At 40.2% G+C, this 27,309-nt stretch overlaps 1 protein-coding gene across 3 annotated transcripts in view; it reads right to left on the reverse strand.

The window, feature by feature from the left end:
* The window catches only part of LOC135493223 (uncharacterized), a 210,670-nt gene that overhangs the window by 26,218 nt on the left and 157,143 nt on the right, over positions 1–27,309 (reverse strand). For all 3 annotated transcript variants that reach the window (XM_064780333.1, XM_064780332.1, XM_064780334.1), the window contains 3 exons: positions 23,662–23,778; positions 16,439–16,599; positions 5,994–6,096 (listed from right to left, as the gene is read on the reverse strand). In XM_064780333.1, coding sequence (XP_064636403.1) covers positions 5,994–6,096; positions 16,439–16,599; positions 23,662–23,778 — 381 coding nt within the window. The remainder of the gene's footprint in view (positions 1–5,993; positions 6,097–16,438; positions 16,600–23,661; positions 23,779–27,309) is intronic.

Raw genomic sequence — 27,309 nt, forward strand, 5'->3', positions numbered from 1 at the left:
AATTTGCCTCAAGGCCTAAAGGCCTAGGCCATTCATTAATAAGTTTAACTTTTCAACTGAATTTCAAAATTTCCAATATTGCGTAAATCTGTGCTAGATATAAATTTCATTATCAGGCAGCTGATCAAAACAAGTGACACGGCAAAAGTCCTTCGAGAAGTTATAATAATGAGGGACACAAAAGATTACACATTATTTGATAGAAACAAACTAACATGTATGATTAACTGGCTGTGTACTGTGTAATCAACATGTAGCCTTTCATAGTTTGAACATCGCACCAACATCTACATTCCCGCACTGCACCTATATTTTCTTTCAAATTGTACCTATAATTATGTACGAATAAATAAAAAAATTTAAATAAAAAAAAAATTTTAAAAAAATTGTTGTGTAGACAGTAGGGCCTATACAAATAACAAGAATACCAAGTTTCAGCAAATTCACATGCATAAGAACTGCACTAATGAGACCACCAGTAATTACGAATGCCGCACCCCTTTTTGACATTCTGGATAAAAGCATAGTCGAATTGGGGAACTTTGAGGGGGTTATCTGAATCAGCTACAACTCGCAACTGGACTTGCTTTACTGGTTGAGAAGATGGTAGGACTGCCCAGGCCTCGAACCCAGGACCTTCCAATAACACGTCGGATGGTCTTTCACTACGCAAAGCTGCACCCACATACATTGGGGGACAAAACCATATCCTCAAATCTACCTTATTGATTCAAAGATACGAAAACCAGTCCATTCAAAATATAATTTGAAATTTCCAAAACGTGTATGAGATTCCATTACAAATCTACATCAAACATGTCGAATCCGCAGATGAAATATATCCTTGTAATGATGTACGAATCCTACACATCAGAACCAATCAAAGATCATTTCTGATATCCATTCCACTTCATCTTAGGTGTGACAGAATTGCACATGACAACAGACGGTATCTGGGCTGGCAAAACACTTCAGCAGTGTACCAGGTTTTCCACGGCCTCATGGAATTGATGGAACGGACAGAATATGATGGAACATAAAACCATCCCTAAAACAGTCGATAAGATGTTTTCCAGTTCAAGGGTGGACCAGCAGGAGATACTGACATGAGGTCAGTGGAGAGGGGACGAGAGATATACATCTTAGTTGGGTTTTTGTAACGTTCCACCATATTCCATTCATTCCGTTCATTCTGTCAATTTGATGAAGCCACTTTTCACCTCTCCACAAAGTTATGTACATTCAATGCACATATGACAAGCTCAAAGCTTGGTGGAGTCAGGTTTTACGGAAACATGCAAATATCATCAGAAATCACATCACAGAAGTTGTCGTATGCGATGAAATTTCTTGCGCGGGTAATCTGATTCCTGTTTTAGACCAACCCATGTCATATCAATTCCACGTTTCTGCCTTCGATAAAAAAATGTCTGGCGCTAAAATGATGAATTACTGGAATGTATCACTTACATGTTCGAGCGAATGCACTTTGATTTCATATTGATTGAATTGGGGAGCGAGACTTGTGTAAGATTCGATGAAGGACAGAGAGGATAGAGAATAACATAGCCGACACGTTTTGTTTTTCTTATTTTTCGTTTTTATTAGTTCTGAGCAGTTCAGAATCAATGTTTACTTAAACAGCCTCGTTTCCACTGCTGAGTAGAATTGGGGTTATCAAACACCAGCGCTAAAAACATCATCATCGATTATGTTGTAGTTCCAGCTCATGGCTCCAGGCAGAACGTAGCCAATGCATCAAACCACACAGAGAAGATCACTGCACGGAGGGCTCACTTGGAACAGTTGTGATTCCAGTGCATTAACACAAATTGGAAAATAACAATATCCTCTGAAGCAATTGCCTGCACCAATGAATAATTCAGCAAATCACCAAAGATGAAGATACCGACACTTTTTAGACTACTTGAAATTTCAGTCACGGATAAGTCCTTTCTGGTTGAAAACATATCAAACCTGATTCGCAATGATAGAAAATTACATCAGTATCATTTGAAGCGTACACAAGCTTATACATAATTCACTGCTTCAGAAGAATTTGAGGAATGAATGAATACGTGACAAGGCAGCAGGCGGAAGAGTTGCGTCTGCTCAAAAACTGTCATAAAGTCAGTGCAGGAATATCATACAGAGCTATAATGCATCATTCAGTGCTTCAGAAGAATTCAAGGAATGAATGAAACTGTGAGAAGCGGCAGAAGGTAGACTTGTCGTCTGCTAAAAGATTATTGTAAGCCAGCAAACGGTAGTGTTATATTGTCTGCTCAAAAACTGTCACGAAGTTGGAGCAGAAATATTATTTCAGACCTATAGAATTCAAGGAATGAATGTAACTGTGAGAAGTCGCAGAAGGTAGAGTTGTCGTCTGCTAAAAGATTATTGTAAGCCAGCAGACGGCAGTGTTGTTGTCTGCTAAAAAACTGTCACGAATTCGGAGCAGAAATATTACTCGGACCTTAGAATTCAAGGAATGAATGAAAATGTGACAAGCTGACAATAGGGCTGTCACCTGCTCCAAAATTGTTGTCAAGACAGAACAAGAATACTATAGCAAGCATATATACATAATTCACAGCTTCAGAAGACAAGTGTTATTGAAGGGGTTGAAAAGGAAGTCTGGAATTCCCCCAGGCATTTACATTGTCATCAGCAACTGTCACAACAATTACGGTATAAAACTTTTAAAATCGCCGTTGAGAGAAAATGGATGTGTTTCACTGGTGGGATTTTTCTCGCAAGAAAACAGCCAAAGGCAGTTTGTTTCCTAAAAGGATTGTTAATTCAGTTCCACAAATCAGACCTGCCGATTTCGATTTAAACAAAATTATGAAAATCCTGTCGTAAAAGAAGAGTAGAATAACATAGGATTAAAGGACGGACTCCATTCGTTGAATATTTGAAAATTTAACTCGAATTTGAAAATTTCTTACTCTGTGAATATGCACTGAATATACATTTAAACAATGCAATTGTGTAGAAGATGTACAAACACTAAGTTCAACACCTACTTTCACAAAGGGAAATTCTCCACTCTTTCCTTTTTCTATCTAGATAGAGCTGGGTACAAACTGCATCTCTGTACAAACTGCGTCTCTTTTTAACCTACACAAAGCAGAACTCATTTAACCAGTCCATTCACGACAAAAGCATTTATTTTTTCAAAACTCGTCCTCGCCAGAAAATGTTCGTTAATGGCATCTAACAAATTGCATTAAACTTTATAGTAGCAGACTTCTAAGCGCTGAAATTTACATGATGTTAATTACACCGTTTGTAAAAACGTCAGCACTCCTCTAGAGCATAACGAATAAAGAGATCTCTTTGAAGTAATAATGATAATTGCTCGAGGCTGTTCCCAAATACTGCTGCGCTGCATGAATGCTATTTCATGATGTGAAAGTGTGGCTCGTTGGAGAGCAGTTGTGCCCTCTGTTGGTGACCATTGGAATCAGGATTTTGTGAGAAAGCCAATTGCTGTAAACGGGATGTAAGCATCATAACTATCAGTATGTTAGATACCGACAAGAACCAGGTTGTTAAAGGGCTACACTGTTCGTTAAAAATTAGAAAGTTGTAATTGAATTTGAAAATTTCTAATTGCGTAAATATGCACTTTATATGAACTTCAACATTGCGATTGTGTAGACAGATCTAGGAATACTATTAATACCACGTTCTAGCAAAGTGGTATGCTTAATAACTGCACTGCGGCATTGTGTATAACTGCTTCCTAGTTTCCTGACCCACCAGTAAATACGAACAGTGTACCCCATTCAGGTTTGAAGTCCCTTTTAAGTTCACGTAACACTATACACACAGTCACTCTATGAGCAACAGCAACAGCCATTGGAAGCAGCACCCACTAAAATTCATTTAAATTCCTTGAAATAGATCCAACAGCAAAAGTCTGGACAGGAATATTTCAAAACATCTTCTGGAGTTGTAGCGATGATCACTCTCTGCCCTTTCAACAACTGAGGCGAGCACCAAACTCATCCTGAGATCAGGTTTTTGCTATACTCCTACCTCAAATCGGGAGGTGGAGTATATTGAAAATCTCGGGTTACGTCAGGATGGCAAAAACTCTATTTTGCGATAACGCTGAGAATTAGAGGAGCATTTCAAAATTCCTATTCTTAGCTCTTAAGTAATATCTCGTGATCACTCAATGAATGATACTCTGTAGTTTAAGCTACTGCTTGACATCAAAGGCCAAGCTACTCGACAAAATTTAAGTGGTGACAAATTTGGAATTGCATGAAATTTCCTTGATTTTGAAAATTTCTGTTTCTATATGGTGCAAACTGACGTGTGAAGGTACATTTTTCGGGGGGGGGGGGGAATATTTTGAATGTAAAAAAATTTCATTTTAGACCTATATTCCTTGTCGACACTATTTAAGAATTTACCCACACAGTGTAACCTTCATGGATACTTATCCTGATAATGAAGCGGCAGCATCATTGCCATAACCAGCGATCCCATACCAGATTGGATCAGATTAGGGGACAAATGCTACGATAGGCATCATCTGGATGACACTGATGTCTTCATGGGAATGATATGATACAGAATCAGTCGACCAGGCCATAATTTGAGTTGTCAGGAGTGGCTTGGGAGCCTTGATCGTAATAATGCCCGATGTCATTGCATCGGTATGGAGATGACCAGCCAATTCACCAATATGCGATTTCTGCATGTAAACCCAGAAAATAAGTTGTGCCAATTTTATTTGGCGGTTTCGTGAAACATTTTTATGTGCGAGTTAACCAGCCACAAAGTGTCAAACATACTATGGATCATACTGAAGAAACATGCCAACATTCCAACGAACATGTCAACATTCCAACGAACATGTCAGCATTCCAACAAACATGTCAGCATTCCAACAAACACATCAACATTCCAAACACATCAACATTTAAAACATGTCAACATTCCCTCAAACATGTCAACATTCCAACAAACACATCAACATTCCAACAAACACATTAACATTCCAACAAACACATCAACATTCAAACATTCCAACAAACACATCAACATTCCAACAAACACATCAACATTCCAACAAACACATCCACATTTAAAACACGTCAATATTCCCTCAAACATGTCAACACTCCAACAAACACATCAACATTCCAAACACATCAACATTTCAACAAACACATCAACATTCCAAACACATTAACATTTCGACAAACACATCAACATTCAAAACCCATTAACATTCCAAACATATCAACATTCCAAACATGTCAACATTCCTATATTATCAGACCAGCTCGTCTGAGGCATGGATTAACACCAGACTATCAAACCATTACTCATTGCACTATCCTAATACATTTTGACAGCAATCCCTAAGATATTCATCAGTTTCCCCACTTCAGTTCTGTTATCTTAATTTTCATCAAATTACGAAGCTGACAGCCTGATTTAACCAATCAGAACCGATCAGAATTTCAATAAAGTTTAATTAAGATGTGAAGTGCTATCGCAAGAAAGCACATCGCAAATTATGAACGATGAGACAACAAATTTCTAAGTAAACAATGTCATTCATCAATTATACAAACAGGAAGATTGCAAAATTCATGTAAATTTCTAGTTCATCTGACAGATGAAGCCACAGAGGGTAAATAATTGTCATCTTTTCAGACAGTCAAGGTGCGGGCCACCCTAGAAATATCAAATATAAAAAATTATGCGACACGAGTGTGAAATTGTGCATGTAGTGAAGGGTTAAAAACCAATTCCACTTTTCCCACTTTCGTTGCCTTGGCAGCAGAACAACAGGTAAAATTAACCGCTGGTTTGGCTGGCCTCTTTTGTTGATTCCTCAGCCCCCAACCAGCAGCACTAGCAGGTAATTTTGATAACCAAATACCCACTGGAGCCAAGTGCAGTTTTGCCTCTGCGGGGTCCAAAGCTGTGGAATCGGTCCTTTCAAAATGATGTCAACTCACCGTATGAGATCAATCACGTATTCCCGCGGTGCCTTTTTCACATCCTCGCCATTTATCTCGCAGATCTGATCACCGGGAAGGAGCTTTTCTTCGCTAGGACCACCTGCAAAGAATGAAATACGAGAATGGTACCGGGAAATAAGAATTGGCAATCGGACATTTTTATTTCGATGGGTTCAATGGCAGCTAAAAGGGTAAAGAATTGAAACTGGCAGTGATAACAGGGGAGTTAAAACGAATGGAAGCGTGAACCAGGTGAAAAGGGCCAGCAGTGCAATGGAAAAACACACTTAAAAGTGTTGGCAATGGGAGTGAGATTTAAACCCAGTGACGAAAATTTTCAAATGCCTCACCAATTTTTCATTTCATGGTCGATGAACTAATTCCAATTCTCACCTAATTCCTGAAAGTGGTGACAAGAACCATGAAATCAAATTTGCATTGCCTAACCTTGCCGATATTCTTCTGAAACTCGCACTGGCAAAATTTCATACGACCCAGCCCATGGACACGAAAGACAGAAATTTGATCTGCGGATGCTTCTCAAACTTCAAGCCTAATACGGCCACACAACAACCTTCGTAACAAAGGTCTATTGATTCTCCCCATGTCATCCTTCTTCGACATAAAACCAAGACACACCACCTGATCCCCTTCCTGACAAAAATGTCAAAGTTAATGCCAGGGACGAGACAAGAAGGTCGCTGGTCCAAGGATCAAGGTTCTTCTTTGATGTTTGACCTTCCTCTGCCGATGTTCTTCACCGAAGTCACCACCCTCTGTGATCATCAAAAGACAGTTAGGTTTCACAAGTCGACTCGGAACCAGGGTTCCCAACTGAAGTGAAAAATCTACCCGAGTTGCCAAACTCCTCCAGCAGTATGGTGGCACTGTTACGCACTCAACTCCGCTGACCCTCGATGCTTCAAGGGTTGATCTCCGGTCAATTGTACAGTGGCTTGGAAAGGCCATCATCTTTTTTTATTTCTGAATTGATTTTTTATTACTCGAGTGCTCGACTTATCTTCTTCTTCTTAGCGTTTGATTTACTATCTATGGCTATTCAACACAACCAGGCCTATGTCTCTTATAAACCAGGCCTATGTCTCTTGATCCTCCCTCGATCCCCAGAGCTTGGTCTCCAATGATACACTGTATGGCCATGTGGCCAATCTCTCAGAGTGGGCAATTCTGGAGTACATGCTCAACTAATAAAAAACAAACAAAACCAAACATCAATTTTATAAAAGTCTAAAATCCCATGCTATTGTCAATTTCAATGCCTCGCCATTTGAGCACCATCAGCATTTATATATTGGCTTCTCTGTTATCAGAACAGCCATTCCTTAGCTTGAACTTCCTGTTGGAAAAGCTGAAATTTACATTCAGCAAACGAGATTTGATCACCTCAATATAAAAGGAAAAGGTTTTACGAAATCAAGTACGAAGTTAACCTTTTAAAAGTCTCAAATCGCATTCTATTGTCGATTTCAATGCCTTACCATTCCTGCGCCCTTGGTAGCTTTCCCCAACCTTTTAAAAGTCTCAAATCTCGCTCTTTGTCGATTTCAATGCCCCACCAGTCGTGCGCCCCTAGAAGCTTATCCCACGGGCTCCCAGTATTATCATCTGCCCCATTCAACAACCTGTAACGTGAGGCGGTGTATCTCGTCTATCTTGTGGCATATTGAGTGAGCTTCCTGAGGGACCCCGACAGGAAATGCATCCTGCGTAGGGCATCAATCACCGGGAGATCCAGACAACGTTACGACGTCTTTTAATAATTCATGTTTCGAAAGAGACAGCCAGATTCCTAGTCTCGCGTTCACCAAACAGAGCCGTTCAGATTTTGATCCGAGAACGACGTGATTTTTTCCTCTTATTGACGTCATCAAGTCAAGTTCATTGTTTTCTATTATTGTTTCGAGACATACCAGACAATACAAACATACCTGTTCATGGCATTTCTGACAACAATCAACACAATATTTGTCTGCAAAATGCCACCTTGTTCTAGTTCTCATTCTTGAATCAAAATCTGAATGTGTCCATCTTTTGGGTGAAATCGAAAAATACAAGTCAGGGAAACTATCTACAGTTATGTGTTTTTAGTGGGTTACTATAGAGACCCAGTAGCACCAATGCAACTTAGGCCAATTTTTTGGTGCATATCAATCATTTCAATACAATTGGACTCATACTTTTCAGTCATGAATTTTCCAAGTCATGTTCAATTTTGAATTTTTGAACGTACAGAGTACTGTAGGCCATTAAGGAAGAAATGATTTTATCGATGATTCTAGAAGGCCATTTATTTTCCCGTGGAACATCCCATAATAAAGTGTTCCTATCATATCACCATCGTTCCGGTTGTTCATAACGACTTCCTCGAAATGTCCCTTGTAGTCATATCCGTCATGGTGGCTTCCATTAAAGAAAGATTGCACGCAGCAGTGTTCAAACTGCAACCAATATGTACACAAATCTTGTCGTATTCTGCTGGGAGACCAGTGGCATAGTGGTTAGAGCGCGGGGCGCATAGTCAAGAGATCATTGGTTCGACTCTTGGAAGGATCACTGCTTTTTCATCTTTGTTGTCTTGAGCAGGACACCCAATCTTGCAATAGACTCTACCTCTCGCCAGAGACCGAGTTTCAAGGCCATTTAACCCAATTGGCCCCAAACCGTAGTGGCATGTAAAAACACTCATCCTGCCCTGGTGGAGGAATACTCCCTGGATAATAACATTTCAAAGTGCAGATCGGCGCTGATGAAAAATGAGACAAGTCCTTCTGTATTGATCAAATGCAGTAATGGATATCAGTGTCATTTCTAATATTACCAATGATGGTCAGATATTTTCCTTCTTGGTTTCAATGGCATAATTTATCAAGTAGCTGTCTATTCCTTGGGACAGCCTTTCTTTAGTCGATTGCGCCCACAGCAAGGCGACATTGATGCATATAATAGGGCCATCAGTTGCCGGTCCCCCAGGGAAACATTAGGCATGATTTGGTATGTTCGATATGATCGACTTGTCAGATGGGCATTTGGTTATCTGTTGCTATATAAGGAAGAGGAGATAGTTTGAGGAATTTCTCCATTTGGTGTGCCTGCAGGGGGGGGGGTGATGCAAGTTGAGGAATGCCCTCTTAAACTAAACTTGTGTCACAAAACCACCAGTCGGTTCACCATCCATCTACCCAGAATCATTGCCAGACTGTCTTCTGTCAAGTCAAACTGCGCTGAATCACTCATGCCCAAGTGTCCAGCCATATTTTACCATGTGACAAGGAAAATGGCATCGAATGGTCGCCTATCAATTCCAAACACCCCCGCGGGTCTCATAATGACTATGGACATGGCCTGCAGGAGATAAATGTGGTCATTTTGCCAAACAGATAAACGAATAGGTCTTGAATTGGCTATTTTGGAAAATTTACATTTTTCAACTCAAGAGAGTTTATGGCCATCTCTCCCTAACATCACCAGTGTGATTGTAGTCTGGTTTATTTAGAACTCTGATAAGAGTGCCCGAGAGGCCAGAACAGCTCAAGTAACAGAAAAATCTTTGAAAAATACTAATATCTAATGGTGTAATGGCCCAATGAATCGGCTAGGGGGGGCACAGTCATTTGTGCAACTTTCAGGGCTCATAAGGGGGTCGAATTTTATACAAGAAACACAGCTAACGAGGTGAAACAATAAAAGCAAGACCAATCACGTCTAGCACGATCCATAATTGAGCGATTTAAATTGCATGCGATGATAATTGCTCTTCTGCTATTGACTAGAATCTGCAATTGCAGAAAGCTGCAATCAACATCCAACTCCGCAATGACCACGCTTAACACGCTTGTCCGGCCAATTTGGAAGAAACACGAGTATTTTGTTGAAGTTAGTTGTGGTAAAGTTAGAGTAGACGATCTGAATCTTTCATATCTTTCCCGAAAACATCCTCATTAAATTCCTTGTAGAAACATTATTTTCACAGCCATTATCAGGATATTTTTTGAGAGAAATCAATACCAAACCCAAAATGGAATCACTTTACATAAAAAAGTTAAAGTTTGGTTTCTTATATCAAAGTACTTTTACATTAACAATGAAGTTTTTCAGAACTTTCCTGTAAAAAGATTTCTCTACAACTTTAATTTTAGAAACACATTAACATTTATACCACTGTTGGATTTTTAAAGTTCTGATATGAATTAGTGACAAAAGACGAAATATCGAATGCAATCGTTTATCGTGAATTTGAAGCGCTCTCTGGGGAAGCTGGTTCTAAATTTGATCCATCACCAAATAGATGAGATCGCCTCATGTTTCAGGACGTCAGAGGGAGGCAATGACAACCAACCACCCAAGAGATCTGTTGACAATATTTGACGGCAAATACAAGTCGCTAATGCTGGCTCATACAGAGAAAGATTGAAAGATGAAAAATCAGGCTGCGTTGACTTGGCTCAAATTCCAATCAAGGCAACTGGATTTTGGAACCCAGTCAAGGCAGCTGGATTTTTCTCCAGTTATTGAGGTGTTTTGTTTTAAAGGGGTATGCCATTTGTTCACATACATTTACTGTTGGTTCAACTATATCTATTTTCTGGGTTTTTTTCAGGAGGTGACACCAATAGTCAGTCATAAAGCACACTATATGCCCCACAATGTCTGACTTAATACAGCTGGTGTGTGTATCAATTTTCCCCAACCACTGCATGTAAATTTAGAGCATGTGTGCACTGAGTTTGTCATTAGAAAATACTACAATAATGTACACATAGGTGTAGTGTTTCAATTATCGTGAATCTGTCAAAAACTGTATCTGGCGCTGACACAGCAGTGTCATTATAATGGAAAGAAGATATTCTGCAAAAATTTCTTTCAGCAAAATATTTCAGCTGTCAAAAGACAAAAATTGCCAACTCTCACAGTCTCCGTGTAAGGGTGTTGGCATTTGGATTCAAGTTTCACATTTGCTCACATTCTTGGTTTGTCTATAGAAATGTTGTATCAGAATGTTCTTCAGAAATATCACAAATATCTTAGGTCAGTGGATAGAGTATGTAGGAAGAATCACGTAAAGGTTACTGGAGGACTTTCCCTTGTGGAATTCTCAAGGGAGGTTGATTCAAATTCAATCGACTCAGGTTTCAGGCCGTTGATGGGAGTCGATGACAATATACAACCCAAGAGACAATACTAATACTACCAAAGTAGTCCCCGCGTTCGGTGTGACACAACTTTGAAAGGCACTCAGTCAAGCTTTATAAAGTCACATGTGCAAAAATGATCTTTGCTATAACGAAAGGCATTGCCACTTTGACAGGCATTCTAAAACTTTATCTTAAAGTCACCTATGCCAAAATGATCTTCACTATTTCGAATAAAACTTCAAATTATTCAAAGCATCTGTATTTTTCATGACAAATTGCTTCAGGTTTTAACATTGCTGCTGTGTACACTGATTTACAAATACTATCATACCAAGTTTCAGCAAATTTGCATGCATGATAACTACACTACAGCATTGTGTATAACTGCATTTCTATTTTCCTGACCTGCTTGTAAATACCAATGGCGTACCCCTTTAAATAATGTCCTCAAAATAACCACAGTATTGGTTACTGGGTTCTTGCACGCATGCTATCAATTTAACAAAGAAAGAACAAGGGGACCCTTTAAGGGCCGCACTCCACTTCACTCTAATCAAAGTAAATTTGATATTCCCAACAAGTATGTTCAGCTGTCGAATCAGATTAACAACAAAATAAACCTTGTTAGTTCAGTTTCATCAAATTTCCAACAAGACAGCTTTGCCTAATGAGCCTCCTAGAAACGTACAAACATGGGATCAGGGTTCCCTTCAATTATGGTAGACTCGTGATTGGTATGTCTGCATCTGCTACATGTAACCTTTAATATTGGTACATTCGTGTGTGTTTCAAGGTTACATGTAATGGTATGTCTAGGTCTGCTACAGGAGATTCCCTTCACTATTGGTAGACTCGTGTGTCTTTCAAGGTTGCGTGTATTGGTATGTCCGGGTCTGCTACAGGAGATTCCCTTCAATATTGGTAGACTTGTGTGTCTTTCAAGGTTATGTGTATTGGTATGTGTGGGTCTGCTACAAGAGATTCCCTTCAATATTGGTAGACTCGTGTGTCTTTCAAGGTTGCGTGTATTGGTATGTCAGGGTCTGCTACAAGAGATTCCCTTCAATATTGGTAGACTTGTGTGTCTTTCAAGGTTGCGTGTATTGGTATGTCTGGGTCTGCTACAGGAGATTCCCTTCAATATTGGTAGACTCGTGTGTCTTTCAAGGTTGCGTGTATTGGTATGTGTGGGTCTGCTACAAGAGATTCCCTTCACTATTGGTAGACTCGTGTGTCTTTCAAGGTTGCGTGTATTGGTATGTGTGGGTCTGCTACAAGAGATTCCCTTCACTATTGGTAGACTCGTGTGTCTTTCAAGGTTGCGTGTATTGGTATGTGTGGGTCTGCTACAAGAGATTCCCTTCACTATTGGTAGACTCTTGTGTCTTTCAAGGTTGTGTGTATTGGTATGTCTGGGTCTGCTACAGGAGATTCCCTTCAATATTGGTAGACTCTTGTGTCTTTCAAGGTTGCTTGTATTGGTATGTCTGGGTCTGCTACAGGAGATTCCCTTCAATATTGGTAGACTCGTGTGTCTTTCAAGGTTGCGTGTATTGGTATGATTGGGTCTGCTACAGGAGATTCCCTTCAATATTGGTAGACTCGTGTGTCTTTCAAGGTTGCGTGTATTGGTATGTCTGTGTCTGCTACAAGAGATTCCCTTCAATATTGGTAGACTCGTGTGTCTTTCAAGGTTGCGTGTATTGGTATGTCTGGGTCTGCTACAAGAGATTCCCTTCAATATTGGTAGACTCGTGTGTCTTTCAAGGTTGCGTGTATTGGTATGTCTGGGTCTGCTACAAGAGATTCCCTTCAATATTGGTAGACTCGTGTGTCTTTCAAGGTTGCGTGTATTGGTATGTCTGGGTCTGCTACAAGAGATTCCCTTCAATATTGGTAGACTCGTGTGTCTTTCAAGGTTATGTGTATTGGTATGTCTAAGTCTGCTACAAGAGATTCCCTTCAATATTGGTAGACTCGTGTGTCTTTCAAGGTTATGTGTATTGGTATGTCTAAGTCTGCTACAAGAGATTCCTTTCAATATTGGTAGACTCGTGTGTCTTTCAAGGTTATGTGTATTGGTATGTCTAAGTCTGCTACAAGAGATTCCCTTCAATATTGGTAGACTCGTGTGTCTTTCAAGGTTGCGTGTATTGGTATGTATGGGTCTGCTACAAGAGATTCCCTTCAATATTGGTAGACTCTTGTGTCTTTCAAGGTTGCTTGTATTGGTATGTCTGGGTCTGCTACAGGAGATTCCCTTCAATATTGGTAGACTCGTGTGTCTTTCAAGGTTGCGTGTATTGGTATGTATGGGTCTGCTACAAGAGATTCCCTTCAATATTGGTAGACTCGTGTGTCTTTCAAGGTTGCGTGTATTGGTATGTGTGGGTCTGCTACAGGAGATTCCCTTCAATATTGGTAGACTCGTGTGTCTTTCAAGGTTGCGTGTATTGGTATGTCTGGGTCTGCTACAGGAGATTCCCTTCAATATTGGTAGACTCGTGTGTCTTTCAAGGTTGCGTGTATTGGTATGTCTGGGTCTGCTACAGGAGATTCCCTTCAATATCGATAGACTCGTGTGGAAAAAACATCACGTCATTCTCATTCTCAGATTAAAATCTGAACCTCAGTCTGACAGTCGTGCCCACGTCACTCCAAAAACACAACCCACTACTTGATAAGCAACCCAGTACCCACACTAACGCAGTTCCGATGATTGGATCATGGGAATATCCCATGATGAAAAGCCTAACGAGCTAATTAACTAAGACGAGCCTATTTGGATCAAACGATATATCATCCTGTCGATGCATTGCTATTCAAAACATTACGAATGGCTGAATGTCTGTAGAGTAAACATTGCAACTTGCCAATGGTATAGGGCGAGGCCTTGCTGCGCTGTGTCTGCAGTGAGAAATAGTCCAGTCATTTTAGGGAACTGTTATGTTCACGAGTAAGACAAAATTGTCATCCAGTGATGAATGCTTGTAAAGTTAACATGGTGTAGTAGGAAGTGGTGGATTAAGGGGGCAGATAAGGCAAGTGCCCCCTTTTTCTTTGGGAATAACGATTTTTCCGGGCACCCCTCCCAAGAAGTCAATGACTTCTTCTAATTTTAGCTCTCAGATGCCCAGAAAACTCAACATTTTTCTGGAGGATGAGCCGATGAAGTTACTGCCCTCACTCCTAAGAGCAGATCATCTAGGCCCTGGATGGGGCTGCGCTTCCCATCTCTTTCTAAAATTTCTGAACCCACCACTGGTAGTACAGGAACTTAGTCTACTCTGAGCTGCAATAATTTCGCAAGCATTTCATTTTCATCGAAAAAATCATGAAAATTTATTACTTGATGGGAAAAACGAGGAAATTTTATATTCTGCTGAAGTAAAAATTTCTAAAATATTTCTAAATTTTTACGAATCTCATATTAGGAGGCCGGAAAATTTGGCAGTTTGCAATATATACAAACATTCCAAATAGCTACAGAACAAAAAAATAATAAGCAGACAAGCTGGCATGATTGCTGTAAATCCACCCTCCATGTTTCCTAGATTTCATCGGGCCGACGAGGACGGATCTATCACACTCGATCACCCTTATCTTACAGTCGGCATATTGTGATTAAAGGATGACACCACTCGGCCCCACGGTTGGTGCACAACCAGCTTCTGGGTATGTTATGATCGATTGAAGGTAAAACATTCGGAGATATGTCGGGTGGTTGGTTGTGGGCTTAGAGATATGAAGTTCGGTTTGTATTCGATGATATGATAGTGTTGACATAAATTGCTAGCCTATCCCTTCTCAGTGATCCCATTTATGCAATGATGTGTATCCCTGGAGGGTCAAGCAGAGCTAACCTAGGCAACGGATGACAACAGGAGGGCAGTGGCACGGTGGAAGGGCATCTGACTTTTGACCTGGGGGTCGTTAGACTCTTTCACCAGTCTCCTCCATTCACTCATCACAGAGACTTGTACTTGACGGCAATTCACTCGTCATGAACTCGATTTGGGGAAGCTTCCTCGACCCTCTGTTGCGCGGTGGATGGGGTCGAGGTTACCTGGACTAGGGGAGGGGGTTGTGGGTTTTCGAGGCCCTAGCCAGTGCAGCTCAAAAAATTCTCAACTGCGCAGGTTTTTTGTTCAAAGTGAATAAAACGATTGTTGGCTTATGGTGAAGGAGAGAGAGGAGGGGACCCAGAATAACATTCCAGCAGAAAACGCTTTTCAAAAATCTGATAGTGAATTGCTCCTAATATAACCCAAGTGATTTCCTTTTTCCAAATCTGCAGCCCATCGTACTACAAACGAATCAAACGCTTTGAGAAAACTGCCTCGCATCATCTTATCACGTCTCTGAGTCATAAAAACGTAAATTATCCGCCAGCTATCGCAACGCTACAACTTTCGTAACAAAAATCTCGATAATACAAGCTGTCTTGCATTAATGGCATAGTCATGTCGCATCCTACTCGAAACAAATCTCGGCTTTTGAGAACACTATCCCGCGTAATTTTTACCAATTGGCTCGTCAAAAATGGCTAATTAGCCTGCAGATATTGCAACATTGCCAATTTTTTTTCAGGCGAGAATGAATGGTGTCATTCGTTTGTCACATAATCACCCTGGATAATCAATTTTCCAGCTTGCCGAGAATCAGACTCGCCGTCCAACTTGCCGAGCTGGCCTGTCCTGGGAGATGAGAAAGTTTCTCAATAAAGTTGGGAAACTGTTGTTCAAGGAATCAATACCGAGCTGGTAGTCCTCAGTTGACCACTTGGGAAGAGTGAAAATTCAGACCAAAACCTGAGCACACTATGACTCTGATGGCACCGATCTAGGATCGGTTCTGAATATTCCATTCAAGCTACACTTCAGGTTATTCAATGCCAATTCAACATGTTTAAATATGCTAGAATATGTGCTGGTGGCACCAAGTTGGTCAAAATGTCATGTGCCAGCTTAAAGGGACAATATAGGCAGCAGCAAGATAAAGTTACCCGAAGTCGTCAATAGGGGTCTCTCACATCTCACAGTACATCGAAATTATTCACGCTAGTGCGAGGAATATACTTAGTGCTGCATCTGACATGACCCAGGGCTCTTACTGTGTATATTAGTCATCTAAAGATGGTCAAATTAGCCCCTCTGCTCCTGCCTAAAGTCCCCCTTTAACATCTGTTTTGATTTTGTACCACTTAATCAACCAGTTTAAGATCGGTAAAACTAGAGTTTATACTTGAACAAATCATACCAAAATAATGAGTCACTAAAAAAATCTTACTTTCTGTGACAAAACGGACAATGACCGGCTTTTCACTTCCGGCAACAAATCCGAAGCCTAGTTGAGGATCTCGGGTTAGCTCGACTTCCCGCGGCTGTGGCGTCTCAACGTTCTCACCCTCGTCCCTAGGATCATCGATGGTCGTTATGCGGGTCACATGACTGGAATGAGAGAATCGAGAAAATGGTTAGATCAAAGGAATGTAATTCAGATGTTGGGAGGCAGATTTGGTGTTTACACCACTTGACTGCAAACAAATTTGATGTCTGCAGCTACAATTAATTGTCCGTTATACTCATAATGTAGATTCCTAAAATCCAAAATACCGTATACAATGTAAATATGTGTTCGCAACTATAAAGTGCTGCGAAAACCACAAAACATCTTTATACACCGCAAAAACGAGGCTTCGCAGAATGAAAATCAGTTTAATAGAGGAACTGCTTCAGAAGTATGAAACATGCAGGGACAATGATGGAGGAAAATATGGCGGAACAAATTTACTGATTTCCATCGGGCCGAAATTTGTCTGGTATATGTAGTTGTTTCCAAGACTTTCTCTCAAGCATGGCCTTTCATTCTTTCTCTCCTGAGCTAGCGATCATTGATCCCTGCGAAAACATACTTTATTGACTCATGTGCAAGAGCATTTATCTGCGAACATATTGCCCTGACCGGTAAATACACCCACCCAATTCAAGTGGCCTAGTGGTCAAGGTGTCCACTTCGTGAACGGGAAGTCAAAGGTGCGAGGCCAGGTTCATGTTTACGTCTAAAAGAGTCGTAGTGTCAATTTCCTTTACTGTTCAGGAGAGGGAAATAAAAAAGTAGTGGTGCCTTCAAATTTTTCGTTTATTTGAACAAGGAAGGAAATCTCACAATCCTGGTGCACAGGGGAAAACCAGCATTTTTGTGTCCGGTGTTCGAAGAGTTAAGTCACATCACCAATTCTATCCTGTGTCGCTAAACAAGAAACATGGCTACATACATATTCCTTAGTCTTATCGCTGTTTGCCAGACTTGGCAAGAGAATCCATTATATGAATACAGTAGAACCTCCCTATTAAGGACACCCACAGGACTGACAACTGCTACCCTTAATCGAGAGGTGTCCTGCTTAGAGAGGTGAAGGTGAATGGAAACAACCCATTTGGGACCAAAACTGGTGTCCTTTATGGAGAGGTTGTCCTTAATAGAGAGGTGTCTGCTAAGGGAGGTTCCACTGTACTTATAACATGTCTGGGGCTGGTGTTCTTATCACTGTCTTCAAGATCGAGATTTAAGAGATAAATCAAGCTCCGGGATGGAATAGGAATGTAGTAGAACCTCTCTATCACATACAACCTTGTGACTGACAAATGCTGTCCTTAATAGAGAGGTGTCCTGAATATGCACTCCAGATAGCACTGAACTTCAAGGCCAATACAAATGTTTTTTTGGTGCAACGCAACGTGTCGATGATATAAAACGAAGCCATTTTGGAAAATTAATGTTCAGAACTCAATACAGTAACATGTACATCAAACAAACTGTAATGCCTCTAACAGGCAAAGTAATTAATTCCAGCATCGCAGGGATTCATATTTTAACAGAAATAGTAATTATTTCTGCGTGCAGAGCAGTAACAAATTGAGTTGAGAGCTGAGCGTCAACAAGGACGCTATTAGCTCTGCAATGGATATTGGGTGATTTGAAATGAAATGAAGAAGGAAACAGGAGACCCCGAAGGAAACCTACAATGTCGAAGAGAATCCTCTCCATCATATGAGATGTGCACGGACCGGGATTCCGAATAGATGATGGCAGGAGTGACAGGTGCGGATGTTCACTTCAATCACAAGTCTTTAAAGCTGTCATTCATTTGAAATCTGTCATTCTGTCCAACACAAAAACTACTTTGTGTTGTCAGGCTAGAAGGGGTTAAAACATTGATGTCTGTTCTATCGCATAATGAAGTACTCCGCGATAGCTAGACACAATTTTCAAAGATTTCAGTTAAACGAAATTAATTCAAACATGAGAAGAAATTAGGCCAACTTCCCTACCTTATAAATGTTTTTAAAGAAAACTTGATTAATAATCAATCAAACCAATAAATAATTAATTTTTACCTCTGTGTAAGATTAAGCCAACTCATGTCGGCCGTGAAATTTCAAAATGTATCTTCATTCTGATGCTACGCACCGTGGTAAATTGTAATTTGCTGAAGCAGCCGCGCAGTGATTAATTCATAAACCCAGTCGCCAGGGAAATTTTCCTACCTTTTGAAGAATTGCCATATTTATCAACTGACAAGCTTATTAATACCGTAAACTGACACAATTTCACGGGAATTTTATTTTCGCGGTTTTCACAAGTAATCTCAATTCAAAAAATAAAAGATGCGAAAATATTATTGGTGGAAACACTTCACAATCTGCCAAAAAACTTGGTGAAAGATTTTGATAAATAAACATGTCAATGGTTCCTGGCTGTTTCATTTGATTTCTGACAAATATTCAAATGTTTGATTATGTAGACTGGCTTGAAGTTGGTTTAAACCAACCAAGCTGTTTCTCAGCTCATCAAGTTTAGTTTTTTTCACAAAGCGCTACCTATAGGCCAAACTGTAGTTTGAAACATGCCAAAAAGCAATCCTATCCGAGGTATTTGGGTGGATACCCTGATCATAAAATGTCATCGTGATAGCTAGAAAATTGCTCTGGTTAGTGTGATTGAAACCAACCAAGAACATAATGCCCCCAATTCAACTTTGTTGAACAGGGTTTAATAAAATCAGAATGCCACGTCACGCCATGAGCCAACAAGTTCCCTGTCAATCAGTTTCCTTTCAACGGATATTTCAAAAACACCGGCTGACGGGTGACGCATATTTTTCTGTCTGAATGATTTGGACCATGGTGATGCGACTGAAACAGTTCCAATAGAAAACTTAATGAGGCTGATTAGTGACGTGTTTGGACACAAACAGCTGGATTGGTTTTCCGAATTTTCAGCAGAGCGACTAATGAAATTCCGATCAAGTAAAATATTGCGAGAAACCAAGCTTCTCAGAAGTGTGTGTGTGATCAGAATAAACTTCTTCTTCAGCACTTGATCTTGACATTTGTTGGAGGCATTAATCTCCAGGGAGTACTCCTCCTCCATCCAAAGCAGGATGAGCGTTTTTAACATGCAACTATGTTTAGGCACCAATTGGGATTATTATATGAGAAGGGTGGACAAAAAACTACCGATGTGCACTTTCATTCTTTTTCCAAACAGTGTCAGAAGCTCTTGTGAAATCTTCTCACCCAGAACATTTGGCCGTATGTCAATCTTTTCTCTTCAGTTAATGACAAATTGAATTTCACTTTAATTTACTGCAGCTAGCAGTTGCGAGGCTGCGTTGAAATAGGTTCTTTGTATTCCACTCAGTCACAAAACGCTGCTGCTTAATCAGCCAGCTTTTCCCTGAAGGTGAAAAATCTTGCTTTGAATGTCAGCACGCCACTTGATCAGTTCCTTTTTACTGCTTGTTTTGTAATTTAATGGTGTCTAGCATTTTCAAAAGATTCATTTCCTAACTTCTTTTGTATAAATTGTGAAAATACCCCATTGGCTTGCGAGGTGATCCTCAGAACGGCATCAAGATAGGTTCACCCTTCGAAATCACCCGCAATCTCTCCAATCATCCTGAACCTCTCCAAATCATGGCCAACCACCTCTCTGAGCAAATCAAGCCGTAACCTTAAGACCACCTCTAAACAAGGGTCTCGTTTGGTCCGTGTATCTAACTGACAGGTTTCTCACTGTGACCAGGAGACAAGTGATACAAAGCCAATACCAAAATCACGGCCTTCCAGCAACATGGACAATGCTCCATGCAAATCAACTCTAGTCATTCATCCTGCTCAAACACGTTCTGACTTTCAAGGAGCTGACCTCGTTTAGAATCTCTCTAAATTACTTCCTCACACAATGGGCCAAATCACCCACAGGAAAAAATCATTTGGAATTGAATTATTGAAATATCCTGCAGGAGGAAATGAAATGACAGAAATGATGGGTCCAGTCAATCTAAGTTGTGTTGTGACAGAAGTCATTGGGTCCGAGTCAATTTGAGTTGTGTTGTGTCAAATGGTCAATGTGTAGAGGTATTTTTGCTTGGGTAGGATTGGCACGCGGGATTGACGTGACACATCAAGGAATTATCTCGATCACAACTTTTTGTAGGTATAACTTCTCCGCATTTGACCATGTTTGAAGAGGAAAACTAGAATCTCTTGTGGTGTTCAGCAGAAAAAAATACAAGATGACTGCTGTATTGGCAATGTTTGAAGAGGGAAACTAGAATCATTTGTAGTTCTGAGCACATAATACAAGATGGCTGCTGCAGGAGCCATGTTTGAAAAAGGAAATTTGAACCATATGTGCAGTTAGGTTTTCTCCAATATCAACAAATGTCTTTTATGGACAAAATATGACCTACATCCTGCACATCTGTATGTAACTGTGAAGAATGAATTTTGAAGCATTACTTTTCCCAATTTGCAGATATGCACCCTCAAATGCGCGAATTCAAGAAGCAGACATTTCAACTTTAACCATTTCGGTGTGGTAGACAGATATCTAGGTTCGACTTGCAATGACGCAAGCTCTGATAGGCCAAATTTCAATGTGATGTTATCATGAAGCAATGTACTATAACTCGAGAGATGCAGTTCAAGGTGTATGTCATTGCCACGATTGATGCTGGAATGAAACGGCCAGGGGCCATTGTGCTCACCGTAAGTATTTTTAGTAGACAGTTACAGAAAGTGCTACAGTATGTAGGCCTCTCATAATTTATACATGCATCTGTGACCAGTTCAGAGCCGGCCCTGGCCAAGTGGTGAATCCGAGACTTGTGGTTCCAAGCTTGTAGAGTCTAGGTGAAAATAATAGTGAAGAAACGTGCCTCTCCATGACAATGGTGAATATATTTTTAACTTTGACCTCAGTGACCCTGACAGGTAGGTCAAATAACAAACCAGGGTGATATGTGATGTAGACACATCCACCTGACCAAAACAATTTCATCACTCGTTACACTACAGCAATCGGCAAAAAACGATTTCCAAGATGGCCGCCTAATTAAATCTATGGCACCAAATAAATCAAAAAATGAAGAAAATGTAAGATAGAACTCAGAAAAGAAAAAAGGAAAAGATGAAAAATAAAAATATTTTTGGCTGTCCTTGACCGGGGTTTGAACTCACGACCTTTGGATTGCCACAATACGAGGAAAAACCCACAAAACATGCAATTTCGGCAATATTTGAATTCCGATCTGGCTGAAACTTGGCATACAAATAGTGGCTTCTTAGATGCATCATTACACAAAATTAAAACTCTTTACATTGAACAACGACAAAACGTACCAAGAACGGTAAAGTTTTCAACTTTGACCTCTGTGAACTTGAAAGGTGGGTCAAATCAAAAACCCGTAAGATATGTGATGTATCCTTGCTGGGAGTACCTACCATGAAACTTTTATCAAAAACAAATCAGTAATAAGCGAGAAATCACACTTTTTGAGTTTTGAGTTTGGGCCCCCTGGTGGCCAAGTCAATAATCAGGCCGAACCAAAATTCAGTGTAAAAGGTCAACTGACCTAGGGGGTCATTTGTTCAAAGTTTCAAGTTCATAACTGTTGCGGTTGAGAAACGTGCCATAGTTACACTCAAACGGCAAATTTACGCCATTTGACCTCTGCGACCTTAAAAAGTAGGTCAAATCCAAAAAATTGTGCAACATCTGAGGTAACCTTGCTAGGGGTCCCTGCCATAAAAATTTCATCAAAAACAATTTGCTAATAAGCAGGCTATTGCACTTCTTACTTTTTCTGTTTTGGCCCCCTGGTGGCAAAGTCAAGAATCAGATCAGGCTGAAATTCAGCACCATAGGTTATCTGATATAGGGGGTTATATGTACCAAATTTCAAGCTCATAGCTTTGGTGGTTGAGAAACGTGCCATAGTTACACTCAAACGGCCAATTCACGCCATTTGACCTCTGCGACCTTGAAAAGTAGATCAAATTAAAAACCCGTAAGATATATGATGTATCCTTGCTATGAGTACCTACCACAAAAGTTTTATCGAAAACAAGTCACTAATAAGCGAGATATCACACTTTTTAGATATCCACATTTGGCCCCCTGGTGGCCAAGTAGAGAATTAGATCAGACAGAAATTTAGTGTCACGGGTTATCTGACCTAGGGGGTCATGTGTACAAAGTTTTAAGTTCATAGGCCTAGCGGTTAAAAAACGTGCCACTGTTTTTGAACTAGGATACGACGGACGACGACGACGACGACGACGACGACGACGGACGACGACGGACGACGACGGACGACGGACACTGCGGTATCGTATAGACTCCCCTACGGTGAGCCAAAAAGCCCAGCAGACCAAATAACGTCATGAAATGTCTCAAAGTAAACTAGTTATGTGAAAATTGGCAGTTTTCCGTATGAGAAATGTAATTATAAACCATTAGCATTCAGCGACCTTCTTAGCATTCAACCCACACTCCCTTTCGGTATTGGTAATTTTCCTAGACTCCTTTTTCTGCTCAGATAACGGCCAATAAGCACCATAACGTACAAAGGTGTTGCGAAGACGGACATAAAGGCAGGTTTATATGACATCGGGGCCCTCGTTAGAAGACTCTTAGAAGGCAATACCAGTATATCAATAACATACTGTACCAGTCCCGATATTTTTTCGTTCTCGTTGCCTCTTTGATGAGAGTTTCCTGCCCTTTAGCCGATTTGCAGGGAATTTGAGGGAGATCTGTGGAATAATAGGGTGCCAAAATCATAAACCAAAGGTCATGGGTTGGACTTCTGTAAGTACCACAAAACTGAGTCAACATTTTATTGAGAAAGACACTCAACCTGCAGTTTCTTCTATCAACCAAGAAAAAAAATTTCAACGTTAATTTTTGACAGATTACATGTACGAACTTTCTTTCCCCACTTATTTCCACAATTTCGATTCATGGTGATTTACAAAATCTGGTAAAATAAAATGCCCACAAAAATATGGTGGTTTACCGTGTCAAAAGGGGGGGATGTAAAGTCAACTGATAACTTTTTACTTTGGCGAAATATTTTTTAGAAACCTCCAGTTTTTTGGTAAAATAGGTAGATGTCGCCAGAACTCTGGAATTTGAAGATAAGAAGAAATTCTACTCACTTTATGTAATAGGGTTTGCCACCCTTGTCTGTCGCTTCCTCCCAGCCATAGGGCAGACCATTACTGGCATCCCAGTGGTCCGAGGGGGGCACCCAGTGGCTGGTTTGGGTGTGGTGGCTAGAACGATAGGAAAAGAAGGAGAAATTAGCAAGGTATTTCAAGATTCCCAAAAGTTATGAAGAAGGCGCTGTTGTTGTCACGCTGAAAAGGAACTTTGCATGATCAGCATTTTTGTCCGAGGATGATATCTTGGACATGCTGCAGGTAACTAAGCAGTATGTTGTTGATGTCACACATTCACATGAAGTATTTCTGGCATCCCCTACCAGATCGTTTCCAAGAGGTAAATGGTTTGCAAATCATGCTAAGGTATAGTTCGACCAAAACGTTGAGGATATGAAAAATAGCCTTTCAAATCCAACAAAACCTTTTTTCCTAACAGCGAACATCCCCAATTTATTGATTAACACGATTAACCAATTCCGGAAAGGTAAACAAGAAACCAAGTATTTGGCTCGATATATCTTTATGAAAATGTTTGCCGAAGATATTGCTCGAGGTCCTATCCCAACCTAATCAAGAATGCCTTTATCATTTTTATGGTCGGGAGATAAATCTTTCCTAGGAGGAGTGCTGCTCAAAACACAAAATTCTGATGGTTGCCAGAAATGTTTTCTATTGCCACATAAGCCTACAGCTGTACAGTGGACAATACTTCAACAACAGAAGACACAAATAGTTTTAGATTGATACAAACAGACGTTGTGTAAAATATCGGGTGTCCAAAAAAACTGTCAAACTCTTTGACTTGTAATTATTATTGTTAGTGCCACCAAATTTTGGGAAATTTCTAAGGGACCAGTATAAAGTAATTGTGAGCAAGCTCAAAAAATATCTATAACATTGAAATGATTTGAGATATTACTAGTCAAAAGCGTAACTTTTTTGTTCCTGGACACCCAATTATATGAGAATAAAGACTAACCAAAAAATGTTTGTTAAAAAATTGAAATTGATTTGAAAAATTTCAATGGCGTAACTTTCTAAATATAGATTTCAACATTGCTATTGTGTAGACAGCTTTACAAATACTGTATGTACCGAGTTTCACCAAAGTTGCTTGCATGATGACTGCACTACAGCATTGTGTATTTTCCTTACCCACAACGGCGTAACCCTTTTTAACATGTTTACAGAATTACACTCTAACGTCTGATTGTGTGGAGAACAGCCCTCAGCAAAAACCAACCTTGAGTAGTGTCGTCTCAATATTTATTCCGATCATATATTTGGTTGTCCTTGGGTAATAAGATGAAAGCTATTTTGCTCACATGCTATCGCTAAAAGCAATAAGCGATGTTTCTCTTATAAGGATTCCACGTTTTTCATACCGAGTAGCATAAAGCTTCATATCACATAAGTTTACAGGCCTGTAATTAGCAAGGGGGAGCACCAGCCACCCCAGACATTGTCAAAAGACATGTTTCCGTGCAGGTTGGGCCCTTTTGAAACAAAAAGGCAAAAACAGCCCTGGTTTGAACAGAGTATCATCACTGACGTTGGATCAGACGGTATCTTTTCTTGAATGTACATTGGCTATTAAAATAATAAGGCCTCCCTTATTTTGATGTCTTGAACCCCACGGGACAGTTAACCGGCCTTGGGAATCCACTTTACATTCCAAACAAACCACTGAGCTGCTGTTCAGGTGCATTTATGAGTGGTGCCTTATGGAGAAAGATTGCTGCTAATACCATGTAGTTCAGAACAAAAGGAATCAAGTCAAACATCCCCTTTATGAAGGACACCTCTTGATTATGGACACCAGTGCGAAGTCCCATTCTGAAAATATCCCGAGGCTTTTCCCGAATTCTTTGTTCTGACAACAGGTGTGCTATGGCAAGGCACCAAGACTGATACATACAAGTCCTTGGCAGTCTACCTAAATAAGTACCGTAAATGTTTTCTCACAAAATCTAGCCGTATTTTTCTAAGGGATCTGCCGACGAGGAAATGCAAAGGACTAAAGGAGGAAAACTGATGACGTGTAGTGTACCTTTGGATAAGAAAATACTGCATAGTGTCATATTTGGCGAGCGTTTTTTTGGCCGATTTTGCGAACCTACTAGTTTTTCGAAAACATAAATTGCAAATAATTCTTTTTTAATCGTAAAAAAACAAAGAAATTTTGTTATTCACCAAAATAAAAGGGCACTAAGGAGCTCTACACATAATGTAGAGAGTGTAGGAGGCAAAACGCTCTGTAGGGGGCAAAATGACACTTTTTGAAAATTTTCGGCCAAAATTATGGTCAAAAACACATTCTTGTTGATCCCTAGAGGGCACTTTCACCCTGTCCCTCCCTCGCCCCCTGGGGGTTTAACCATCCTCTCTGCGGCCAAAGAAACCTGTCAGCTTTTTTCACATCAAGGTTCATTGCGGTGCGCTTTTGACAGAGGATTCCAGCGAGACTAAATTTTCGTCGATAAGTTCAACCTAATCTTAAATCAGGCAGAAAGGTTAGGCTAATTCTTAGCTGATCAGAACACACGCATGTCGGACTAAATGTCGCGCAGCATGTCGGACTAAATGTCACGCATCAATGTCCATCAACGATGGTAATTACTCCTCAATGGAAAGTGTGGGATGAGCCTGTCAAGCTGAAACAATTGTTGATCAGATGACTTGTAATTATACGCTGCTAATTAGTAGAGTTAACGAATGGACGTGACGAGTATGTGAGGAGATAGATCAGGAAAGGCTAAAGGTGGCAGGTAGTCTGTCAAAGCCTGTCCCATGGTGCAGATAGCGGACTGGGGTAAAGGAAAAAACTTCCCTATTGGTCATGTTGGATATGGATGGATGCCAGTTCACAAGTTGTCTTTGAATGTATTTGGAGAATGTATTCATGAATTGCAGTAGAACCTCTATATCACGGACAATCTTGAGACTGACAACTATCGTCCTTAATAGAGAGGTGTCCTTTTCACAGAGGTCAACTTGGGACCAGATGTGTTGTCCTTAAGAAAGAGGCTGTCCTTAATAGAGAGGTGTCCACTAAGGGAGATTCCACTGTAGTGTTACATACACTAACATCAAAGGAAATAACCAAGAGGCCCATAGTATGATTTCAGTCAAGTTTTAAAGTCACCACCAAAGACTTTATTAACATATCAAATTCCACTCAAGAAGAACTAGGAACGATGTACAAATATATGAATGAATTACACAACTTTATATCAAGTAAAAGTGGCGACAAGGCAGAAATTCCGGCGTATTTCGGCCTCAGAAGAACCAAGATTCCATTGCAATTATAAATGCACTGTCCAATTACTCTAGACTCACTGATCTAAGACCAGTTGGTTACTACAACAATGACGCAAACGCCTAACTGGAACATAGAAACAAGACCAACGAATGACCCTCTGCTTCCAACCCACTGTCTATCCAATCTTCAAACACTTTTAAACGGCATAAATTGACCATGAGTTATATGGTTATATCTAAATATCTAAATAGCATTTACTGAATATTCAGAAATAGTCTTAGATCTGTGACACTAGAGTATATACATGCCGTTCCCACAAAGGTCAGCTGTCACTTGAAATGGAAAAATCTCAACTATGTAATGCATCAGTGGACTCTAAA

The sequence above is a fragment of the Lineus longissimus genome, chromosome 9, assembly GCF_910592395.1.
Source record: "Lineus longissimus chromosome 9, tnLinLong1.2, whole genome shotgun sequence".
Taxonomy (NCBI): domain Eukaryota; kingdom Metazoa; phylum Nemertea; class Pilidiophora; order Heteronemertea; family Lineidae; genus Lineus; species Lineus longissimus.